Below are 12577 nucleotides of genomic sequence, written 5' to 3' on the forward strand. Positions count from 1 at the left end.
AGTCTACAGAAGTTCAAGTCCAATGCCAACAAATATCTTCTTTTGTCTTCTCAACCTCCAATCCAAGCATGGTACTAAGTACTATAGGTTCTAATACCTCTCGTGTTTGGGGTTTACATAAAAAAAAAATAATAATAAATAACAAACCTTTATATGATTTAAGATAATCTATCTAAATATGCAAAACAAATTTAATTAAATAACTGGATGGATACAGAGGGGAAGGGGTACATACCTGAGCGGCAAGAAGACAAAAATACACAGAATGTGGGATAAGCAAGCACTTTTTTGCTCGAGTAATGGCCACATACAAAGCATTGAATTCATCTTCTAGTGAAGAGTCTATATTATGCAGAACACAATGGAAAATAATTATCTATAAATTGAAAATGTAATACAAATAAAGTTTTTCTTAACCAATATTTTTCTTAAAAACTTTTGAAACCGAATGTAAGGAAATAGTTTTGAAAGAAATTGAAAAAGAAGCAATACAATTATTTAAGAAATATTATACAGCGAGATATTTTGAGAACTGTACTCAGATATATACTATATAATATCGGTGTAAATACATCATAGTTAACCCATAAATTTGAACTACGTAAGTAGTGTAGAAGGCATCGTTTTAATTGTATCTCATATTGTGGTTGCCTTCACAACGAGATAGCGGGATTGCACTACTTTAAATAAATAAAGCTTCTCTAGTAGAGAAGACTACTGTTATTTATTTTTCAGAGGATACCACCACCCAGACGATCGTTTTGAAGCTATTGGGCTTCATCATCAGGGGGCGGGCAGGTACCCTAGTAATGCAACATGCCGTCACATGCCAGGGTACCTGCCCGCCCACTGATGATGAAGCCCAATAGCTTCAAAATGATCGTCTGGGTGGTATTATCCTCTGAAAAATAAATAACAGTAGTCTTCTCTACTAGAGAAGTGTTATTTATTTGAAGTAGTGCAATACCGCTATCTCGTTGTGAAGGCAACCACAATATGAGATACAATTAAAACGATGCCTTCTACATTACTTACGTAGTTCAAATTTATGGGTTAACTATGGTGTATTTACACCGATATTATATAGTTAATTACCAAAACCCATAAGAATTATGCCTTGTGCATTTCGTTTTCAGATATATACATAAAAAAAAATTACTTTCACTATTGTTTAAGGATGATATTAGAACAGGAACAAAAGCAATATGATACACCTTGCCAAGGATTGATACTTTTGCTGATTTTAATATCAAACAAAATTAACTATTTAAAAAAAAGCCAAACTCTACATCAAAGTAGGGATCCATAATTAGCACAGAATTTGACTCCTGATATGACCTACTGCTGCTACCAATGTTGAAAAGTAAGAAAAGGGAAAATAAATTCCCTATTTTCCCTTTTCTTACTTCCCTAATCTACCTTAATGAAAATAAGTTAGGGAAGTAAGACACTGTTTTATCCAATAAGTGTAAGAAGATAAACTGAAATTTATTTATAATTTTCAGTTAAAAGACTGCACTCAGTAGTAGCATAATGTGTCAATGACATATCTGATATAATACCTGTTGGTGGAACTAACAATGTGAAAATGCTTGCAAATGAAGCATTGCACATTAATTTATCTGAGTACAGTCCTCAAAAAAATAATTCCCTGTAAATCAAGGTCAAATGAAAATATTTTATTTGCCTTCCCCTATCTCCATCAGGATCAACTTAAAAAAGATTTCAATTATATTGAATTATATGAGGATTGAATTATACCATAAAAAAAGGGGTAATTTGTAAAATTAAAAATAAAACTAAGTACACAGCAATTCATTAAAATATATTATTTATCATAAATATCAGAACAAAGGGAAAGGGAGAAGCATTTGAATAGGTGTACAAAAAAAAAAAAAAAAAAAAAGTAAGTAAAAATATACACAGGACCCTACGCTTCAACAAGGTGAAAGAACATCGGCACTGGACCTTGGATGACTGGAGACTGGTCTCCTGGTCCAATGAGTCCCGTTTCCAGTTATTTCGAGAAGATGGGAGGGTGCATATCTGGTGGAAACCGCACAAAGCTATGCACTCATCATGTCAACAAGGAACTGGTCAGGCAGGTGGATGGTCGGTAATGGTCTGGGGTGTGTTCAACTTGCACATGTTGGGAAAGATTTCTATTAGCGCAAACTAGAATAATAATGAAGCATATATCAAAATTTATCTAAAAATATACTATTAAAATACTGCATAAGCAGTACAGGAAACTTCCTATGGCATTTGGATTAACACTATAGTCAAAACACAGAGTATAGGTTGACTCACCTCAGCCATTTTATGTTGTACAAAAATAAAAATAGTTTTAACTTAAAACATATCTTCCACCACTGGCACACAAGCATCCATGACATCACTGCCTCTGACTGTCTGTTATAATAAATGCATTGTTATTCGCTTAGCACTGCAGCAGTTCTACTATGTAAAAATAGTATCGTGATGCTCACATGCAAATAGTTGCAGACTATTTTTTCGAAAAAAATAGTGAATAATACAAAAGAATTTCAGAGAAATTGTTTTACACTGGTATGTTATCACTATTACAGTGATGAGCATGTTATTTTATTTTTCCAATGCCTACTAGTGAAATACTGTACATATTACTGAAATACTATATATACATTCAGTAATGTAGACTTCATAGCATAACCACTGCATAGTGTTATTACTGCATTAGGATATAAGTTTAGTGTAGTATTTTTAATTATATTGAATTTAAACTGAAATCATGCCTCAGCCCACAGCAGCAAAGCAAAAGGTTCAAATTAGTGGGAGTGTCATGGCTTGGGAGAGAACTGAGGGAAGTGGCTGTCCTCTGAATCAGAGCCTTACAAAATGTACTGCTTGTCTGATGTTTGCAGAGCTATCATGAATGGGACATGATATTGCCAAGTTGGATGTCTCTGTGTGAGCTCGGCGGCAACTCAGCATTGTTGTAGGCCATTATTAAAGCTTGAAGAACAGGGTGGATTTCGTCAAAGGATTTAAGTGGGGGGACATCAAACTCTCAGTTGCCCATATCAATGCCACAGCTTGCACTGGTCCCACAGGTGCTAGTTGTTGTCTGTGACTCTATTGTCAGAGAAACAGGAAATATATTGTACAAAAAGGATAGATAGAACAGGACCAAGGTATGCTTGCCAGGGGCAAAAGTTGATGATGTAAAGCAGATATCATATTTGTCTGATGGGGCACAAATGGTGATATTGTTGTATAAATTGGCACTAATGACATCAAGAGTAGAAGATCTGCGGACTTACTTAACAAGTACAGGTCAATTTTGAAAAAGAGTCACAAGTTAGGATTAAATTTGAGTGTCTGCAATTCTGCCCAGTCACGATAGAAGGGAATATATGATGAGAGCCTTGTGAATCAATTCGGCCATGGAGAGAATGTGCAAGGCTCATGGGGTAAAGTTTTTCACAACAAACATGGTCTGTGCTTGTTAATAGGGGGACTGCTTCTACGGGGAATGGATACACTTAAATAGAAAGGGTGCAAGAATATTTGCTGATACTATCGAGGCAACGTTAGGTGGGTCAGAAAAGTGGTAGCTTGAGGGGGAGGAGAAAGAGGTCAGAGTTATTCTTGCACTGCTATTGGAACGAGCAGCAGCCTGGAAAGCAAGGTGCCGGAGAATTCAAGGCCTGCTGGAAGCAATCATGGAACAGGTAGCAACATAGGCTGTGATAGGGTAACTAAAGGTAAGACAGGTGCATACATATTTGCATGTACACCAATGCTTTTGGTGTACATACAAATTTATTTACTATGATCCCTATGGGATCATAGTAAATATATTTGATGAATTTGAAGTGCTGGTCAAGACATCAAATACGGACATTGTTGGGATATTACTCAGATATAAGGGATGCAGAATTTGAATATGGGGAGTACGATGTGCATAGAAAGGAACAGACAGGACAGGAGGGAGGGAGGGGGTTATACTTTTAGTAAAGAGGCACATAAAATCTAAGGCAGTACATCCAGTTGATTGATGATGAGTCGGTTTCATGTGACATAAGCTCTGGGAATGCAAAAATGAGAGTAGGAGTGTGTTATAAGCCTAATGACTTGAATGAGTACAATGAACAACTATACAGAGATATAAATGGGCCAGTAAGTCAGAATGTCTTATAATGGGAGATTTTAACTTTCCAGATATTGACTGAAACTTCTGGATTGATCACTTACACACTAACTTGACTTTTGTGGATTTACTGGATAACTGTTTTCTACAGCAGCACACTACAGAGGCAACCAGAGGATGTAATACTCCTAATCTGATTATCAGCAGTGACTATTCATGCTTTAAGAAGCTGCAGATAAAAGAACCACTAAGTGGCAGTGATCAGAGTGTATTGATATGGGATTTACTTAAAGATGTAACTACCAACAAGGGTAAAGGGGTGGGTTTTGCTTTCGTAAAGGTGATTACACTGATCTCAGACAGTTTTTACATTCTATAGACTGGTACCAACTTATGATGATACCATCAGCCAATTCTAAATGCATTCAAAGAATTAATTTTAAAAGCTACCAGGCTTTTTATACCAAAATACCATTCAAGAATGAGGCCTAAATGGATGTAAGATGAATTAATGAGACTTGTGGCAGAGAAGGAAAATGCATAAAAATTATCAGGCGACACAGAAGCCTATATTAGATATAAGCTAGTCTGTAATTGTCACAAAGTGCAAGTGAAGGCAAATTACAAGAAATATTTGACAAAGGATGCAAAGAAGAACAGCAAAGACTTCTTTACTCCTTAAACTGTAGAAGGAAGGGGATGAATCAGATTGGTTCACTTCATATGCATTACATTCACACATGAGGATTTCTGTAAAGAAGGGGAGGACAGAAGTTTACTAAATTCTAACGGAGCTAGATGATTTTGTAGTAACGGAGAGCAAAGTGGAGGAGAAACTGTTGAAGTTAAATATAAGAAATGCATCTGGGGTGGTGGGATCTATCCAGTTATATTAAGAGAGGCAGCAAAGGAAGTAAGCAAACCTTTAGCCATAATTATAAGAGCATCCTTGGATTCAGAGGAGGTTCCCACAGACTGGAGATGTGCAAATGTATCCCCAATGCACAAAGAGGGGGAGGATCAAAGTGTGACACAAATAATTACAGACCTGTTAGTTTAACTTGTTCCGGGGAAAATAACAGTCACTGGTTAAAAAGCAATGCTGGATCAACTAGACAAGACTGTAGTTATACTTCGGACAGAACATGGGTTTGTTAAGGGAAATCTTGTCTGACCAATTTGATTGGATACTACGATGTGGTCACAAAGGAACTGGATGCAAAAAATAATTTTGTTATCATATACTTAGATTTCAGGAAAGCTGTTGATACCATTTCCATATGAAAGATTGCTGTACAGTGTTCTCCCCAGGACCTATTGAATGGGCGCACCACCCAATGAATTGAACTGATGGCCCAACTAAAATTTAAGCAATTCTTGCGGTACCGTACGGTACTGCTCACTGATCTCGATCAATATTAATTTGAACATACTAAGCGATCGAGGTCAATGTGACAGGAGCATATAATGTTAAATTATGCAATTAATTTTTGCTCTGAATCACTTAAGTCGCATTTATAAATAACAAAATTTTATGATATTGTGAAGTATTACACTTTTCCATCTGGCTACTTCATAATGCCACCTGGCTGGCAAAATTTTCTGGGGGAGAACACTGCTGTACAAATTGGAGCAGTATGGTATTAAGGGAAAGTTGCTGCTATGGATAAAGGGTTGGTTGAGTGGGAGAAGACAGAAAAGAGTGGTAAGCAATGGACACTGTTCTTCCTGGACTATTGTTTTTAGTGGAGTCCCATGGGGGCCCATTGTTGTTTTCTATATTTATCAATGATATTGATGAAGGTATATCAGGTTTAACATCTAAGTTTGTAGATGATTCAGAGTTTGGTAGAGTTGTTAATGACAGTAATGATAGTACACTACTGCAACAGCATCTAGAAAAGTTTGGCAGATGGGCTGTGAAGTGGCAACTGAAGTTTAACATTGACGAATGAAAGTACTGCACATGGTAGCAGCAACTCCAGAGTAATGTACCAACTGTGTGGCATTACACCAGGTTAGTGGAGAATGAAAAAGACCTTTGGGATAATTGTGCAGTCAGATATGAAGTTTTCTGAGCAGTGCAGATAAGCTTCCAGAGCAGCTCATGAGAGTCTTGTTAATGATATACAGGAATTTTGCCAGCAGGGATAAGGAGGTGATTATCTCATTGTATAAGGCAATGGTCAGTCCACACCTTTAGTATTGCTTACAGGTCTGAAGGCCTAATTTTATTAGGATGGATGTAGAACTGCTGGAATAAGTACAGAGAAGGGTAATGAGATTGGTGAGGGGAACAAAGGCATGCTCTTACAGAAAGACAAATTGCAGCTTCTAAAGACTAGGCACCTGCCAGGTGATCTGACTGAGGTGTATGGGTTGAGCAAGCTGAATGCTGATGGGATTCTTCCTCATGCTCAGATTACACACTTAAGGGAACATAAATTCAAATTGAAGAAAGCCAACTGCAAAATAGATGTGCAAAAATTTGCCTTTAATCAGCAGGTGGTTGATTGCTGAAACAAACTTCAATCTGTCATTGTGGAAGTTTATTGCTTAAATAAATTGAAGGAAGAACTGGACAAATGTTTGGAGCAAATGGATAAATGAAATGGGAAGTGGTTTTTTTTTTGTCTGATGCTGTATAAGTTTGCTTTCTTGTATCATATGCCTCTACTAATGGTAATGATAATACTGTAACACTGCTCAGTGCAGAAAGACCAATGACAAATATTTATTAATGTCTTGAGAGCTGTTTTAAGATTTTTTTTTATACACAAATGGTTACTTCGATTATAAATTTCATTTATTTTCATAAAGTTTATAATAATATTTTTGACTAATTATTATTAGTCAAATAATAATTAATCAAAAATAATAAGAGAAATAATCAAGAATAGTAGTAGTAGTAGTAGTGTGGCATGTGATGCAAGAAAGCAAGTGTATGAGCTTATGCAGCATCAGCCAAAAAAAAAAAAAAAAAAAAAAATCACACCATTCCCTCCAAATGCCTGTCCAGTTCCTCCTTAAATTTATTCAACCTATCAACTTCCGCAACGACAGATGGAAGTTTGGTCCAGCAATTAACCACCCACTGGCTAAAGGCAAATTTCCACACATCTATTCTACATAATTAGGTTATATGAGCTTAAATGCTTAAGGTTTGAGGTGTAGCCCATATGTCTACCTGATTAAACCATTCAGACTGTCAAAAATTTAGACTTGCCAACTTACAAATTTAAAATAAAGTGAGATTTTCCAACTTACATATTTTAAAAAATCAGAATCATTTTTAATTCAGAATGGCTTTGAAACAATTTCTTACATATTATATACAACTTTCATATTAATCTTTTATTATTATTAGAAGAACAGTATAGGCAAATCAATTTTCTATTGGCATGTCTGTCCACATTGTATAAGGGTAAGCCAGACAAGTGGTTATGATCTTTTGATATCATGGACTTCTGTCCACATTGTATAAGGGTAAGCCAGACAAGTGGTTATGACCTTTTGATATCATGAATGTGTGGGTAAAATGTAGAATGGAATGCTTTCAAGACATTTTTCCAAAACCTTTTAGGAAATCAAAGATCAGCAAACTATGAGAAACTTGTTATCAAATCCTCCAAGTGCATAAAGAAGTGCATTGTAGTATGAGTTTAAAAATTTATTTTCTGCATTCACATTTTAATTTTTCTCCCAAACTTGGGTGATCACAGCAATGAACATAGGGAAAGGTTTTATGAAGACATTTCTTACATAGAAAAATGGCGTGGTATGGCAAGCTTAAAACAAGTGAAGTTCAAACTTCACTTGCCTTCATGCTTTCTGTACATTTATGCAGGCAACTGGGGGGGGGGGGAATCAACATACAAGAGAAATTAAGATTTAAAACATTTTAAACTCAAGGAAATTGCTTGTTCAATGATTTAATAAACTAGTAAAAAAATGTTTATTTTCTCAAAAACCAGACATGATAGCAATATTTTAATGTGATAATTATTCATGTTTCAGCACTACAAAATACATATGGATAACATTTTTTACAAGAAAAATCAAAAATGTTTAGATCTGATGGTTATTGTTCTCCTGTGTTAAAATAAAAATTGTACTCATCTACTAATTTGCTGCTTTGGCCAAACACAGCCCAATAGCAGGAATTATATTCAATGTATCATGTTTAATCAGAAGTTTTTCTTCTATGCATTATATGATTGCTCATTTAGACTGAATGCATTAAAGGTTGCATGACCGAGGCCACCCAATCTGAGGAGATATCAGTAAGGATCCCATCAGATAGTTGGTCAAAACAGTCTGTAATAGTGGTACTTTTTAATCAATTATAAATTCACCTATTTTGGTTAAATTATTCAGTTAAACACAATAATAGTAATTCTAAGCTGACTAATGGATAACAATACAGTTTCTAAAATGAGCAAAGTATAAGCATGTTGCTGTCAGAGGAGCAGTAAAAAACACAGCATTTCTAAGAAAGCAAGATGGAAAAAAAATTACTGAGAAAACATTATCTCAATATATGTATTTCGAACATTCAGCAGAGGGTTCAGTAGAGAGTATTAAGAACACATGGTAATATACACACTAAATCATCTCATTATATCATCTGTCTACATTTAAGTTTTTTTATTGCACCTAGGTGAATTTGCACTTTGTGCTCATTGCATGAATCCCTTTTCAAACACCAAAAGTAGTATACTATAACTGCATCGTTGCATTTATCTTGGTATAATTTTTCAATAGTCTTGATACCTTCATGAAGCCTTCCCCACTATCCTTCATTCACAGCACCAAGGTTCTAAAAAAGTATTTAAGTGCGTTGTACAGAAAATGAACCAGCATACTCATGATGCAAGGTAGCTTTTGGAATTAGTATGCATGTTGACAATCTGGCGCACTATGGTCATAGTTGCAGATGCGCCCAACAAATCCTGAAACAAACAAACAAACAGCATGTTGACAATTTTCTTGTAGTCCTTTGATTTATAAATGCTAAAAAAGATTTTAACACCACTGCATGCTGATTAAGGCTCCACCATCTTTCTGAGATATACAAATTGTGAAATTATCATTTTAGCAATTAGTTGTGGCAAATAATGCAAGGAAGCAAGCTTATACAGAATTAACAAAAAAAAAAAAAAAAAATTCACACAACCATTCTCTCTAAATGTTTGTCCAGTTCCTCCTTAAATTTATTTAACCTATCAACTTCCACAGCAACAGATGGAAGTTTCTTCCAGCAATTAACCACCCACTGGCTAAAGGCAAATTTCTGCACATCTATTCTACCTCTGTCTTTCCTTAATTTGAATTTATGCCCCCTTATGCCTTCTTAGGTTCGTAATCTAAACAAGTGGAAGAATCCCATCAGAATTCAGCATGCTAAATCCATTCAAGGCCTTATACACCTCAATCAGATCACCGCCCAGGTGCCTGGTCTTGAGTTCTGCAATTTGCAGAACTCAAGCCTCTCTTGGTAAAAGGATCCCTTCATTCCCCTCACCAATTTTGTTGCCCTTCTTTGTACATGCTGAAGCAAATCTACATCCTTTATAAAATGAGGCCTCCAGACCTGTACGCAGTACTCAAAGCATGGCCTGACTATTGCCTTATACAGAGGGACAATCACCTCCTTTTCCCTGCTAGCAAAATTCCAATATATCATTGACCTGCCCTGGCAGCCTGTCTGCATTGCTCAGAAAACATCATATCTGACTGCACAATTACTCCCAGGTCTTTTTCATTTTCTACCACCTTAAGTGTGGTACCACACAGTTGGTAAGTTTCTCTGGGGTTACTTCTACCCATATGCAGTACTACTTTGCATTTGTCAAGGTTAAACTTCAGTTGCCACTTCTCAGCCCATCTGCCCAAATTTTCTATATCCTGTTGCAATAGCACACTACCGTTACTGTCATTAACAACCCTACCAACCTTTGTATCATCTGTAAACTTCGACACTAAGATAAACACAATAACACAAATAATAACTACTGATGATATATTAAGGATTCCTTATGTGCTCTGAGGTAACAACTAGATCATAAGTATAGCGTAGCTTAATTTTCAGCACTCACCTTGTAGTAATCCGCTTGGTTTGATGAAACTTATAACAGGTACATAGTAGTTATAAAACTTTTAAATTCCGATTAGTAGCTATTCGTAACTTAGTGTAATTATGAATTTTAAAAAACATTTTAAATTATGAGCTTTAAAAGGTGTCAAAACTTGCCTAAGAAAGGAAAGTGCACATTCCATTGTTTAGTTATCTTGTTTTAATTTTAATTTTTAATACATGAATTTAATAAGACTACAGAATGGAATGTGGACTTTCCTTTATTAGGCAAATTTTAACACATTTTAAAGCTCATAATTTTAATTTTTTAAAAATTCATAATTATACTAAGTTATGAATAGCTACTAATCGGAATTTATAAGTTTTATAACTACTATGTACCTGTTATAAGTTTCATCAAACCAAGCAGATTACCATGAGCTGAGTAATGAAAATTAAGCTATGCTATACTTATGATCTAACTGCACTACTAATTTTAAACAGAAAGATTACAAAAAACCAATAATTTTTCAGTAATATAGAAAAAAAAATCCACTTAGCAGTTCTCAAAAATGATCTGATCAACAGACATCTTTAAAACATTGTGTGGAGTTTGGCATCACTTATCTCAAGAAATTTTGAAACTGGGTATCCAAATTAGCCCCCTTCTTCATCTGTGGCCTTAAATTGTTTCATCAGTGCCAGTTTTTTATTTAGTAATGACAAGCAGTTGCCCTGGGAAAAGAAGTGGCTCACTGATCACATTTCCCTATGGCCTATGTCTACTTGTGATTAGCAGGCAACGGTTAGGCACTAGCAAACAGATGGGTGGCACTTAGCATTAGCATTAGTAGAGGCATATGATGCAAGAAAGTGAGCTTATGCAGCATCAGTCAAAAAAAAACAAAAAAAAAAAAAAACACTCCCATTTCACCCGTCCATTCGTTCCAAATACCTGTCCAGCTCAGCCTTAAATTTATTTAGGCTATCAACTTCCACAACAAAGGATGAGGGTCTGTTCCACCAACAAACTACCTGCTGGCTAATGGCAAACTTCCATACATCTATCCTACATCTGTCTTTCCTCAATTTGAATTTATGCCCTCTCAGGTGATCATTCTGAGCAAGAGGAAGAATCCCATCAGCATTCAGCCTGCTCAGTCCATTCAAGGCTTTATACACCTCAATCAGGTCGCCTTGGAGGTGCCTAGTCTCCAGATACTGTAATTTGCAAAACTTAAGCCTTTCTTCGTAAGAGAAACCTTTTGTTCCATCCACTAACCTTGTTGCCCTTCTCTGTACTCGTTCAACAGCTCTACATTCTTCTTAAAATGAAGCCTCCAGACTTGTATACAGTACTCAAGGTGTGGCCTGACCATTGCCTTATAGAAGGGGATAATCACCTCCTTATCCCTGCTAGAAAAATTCCTCTATATCATTGACAAGACACCATGAGCTACTGTTGCAGACTGTCTGCACTGCTCAGAAAACTTCATATCTGCCTGCATAATTATCCCCAGGTCCTTTTCGTTCTCTACCACTGTCAGTGTAGTACGACAGAGTTGATACGTTAGTCTCGGGTTACTGCTTCCCATACGTAGTACTTTACATTTGTCAATGTTAAACTTCATTTGCCACCTCTCAGCCCATCTGCTCAGCTTTTCTAGATCCTGTTGCAGCAGCGTACTGTCATTAGTGTCCTTATCAACCCTGCCAACCTTCACATCGTCTGCAAACTTGGACATTAAGCTTGATATACCATCATCAATATCATTTATAAATACAGAAAACAACAATGGACCCAACACTGAACCCTGAGGGACTCCACTAATAACATTAATCCACGATGAGCAGTGTCCATTGATTACAACTCTCTGTCTTCTCCCACTCAACCATCCCTTTATCCATAGCAGCAATTTGCCTCCAATGCAACACTGCTCCAGTTTGTTCAGCAGTCTTCCATGTGCAACAGTATCAAAAGCCTTTCTAAGATCCAAATATATGATATCAAAGTTATTCCCTGCATCCCGTTCCTTTGTGACCACATCATAGTATCCAATCAAATTGGTCAGGCAAGACTTTCCCTTAACAAAACCATGCTGTGTCCGAGTTATAACTGCAGTCTTGTCTACATGATACTGCAGTGCTTCTTTAACCAGTGCCTCCATTAATTTCCCTGGAACAGAAGTTAAACTAACAGGTCTATAATTACTTGTGTTGCCCTTTGATCCTCTTTATGAATTGGGGTCACATTTGCACATTTCCAGTCTATGGGTACCTCCCCTGAGCCCAAAGAAGCTCTCATAATTATGGCTAAGGGTTTGCTTACTTCCTTTGCTGCCTCTTTATTATAACTGGATAGATCCCAT

At 36.2% G+C, this 12577-nt stretch overlaps 1 protein-coding gene across 1 annotated transcript in view; it reads right to left on the reverse strand.

Annotated features, from left to right (window-relative positions):
• Nucleotides 1–12577, reverse strand: part of LOC150086824 (F-box DNA helicase 1-like) — a 501907-nt gene that overhangs the window by 46994 nt on the left and 442336 nt on the right. Inside the window, exon 18 of the mRNA XM_090371598.1 lies at nucleotides 236–342. Coding sequence (XP_090227724.1) covers nucleotides 236–342 — 107 coding nt within the window. The remainder of the gene's footprint in view (nucleotides 1–235; nucleotides 343–12577) is intronic.

Source organism: Mastigoproctus giganteus, chromosome 4, assembly GCF_048544385.1.
Source record: "Mastigoproctus giganteus isolate SK-2022 chromosome 4, ASM4854438v1, whole genome shotgun sequence".
NCBI lineage: Eukaryota > Metazoa > Arthropoda > Arachnida > Uropygi > Thelyphonidae > Mastigoproctus > Mastigoproctus giganteus.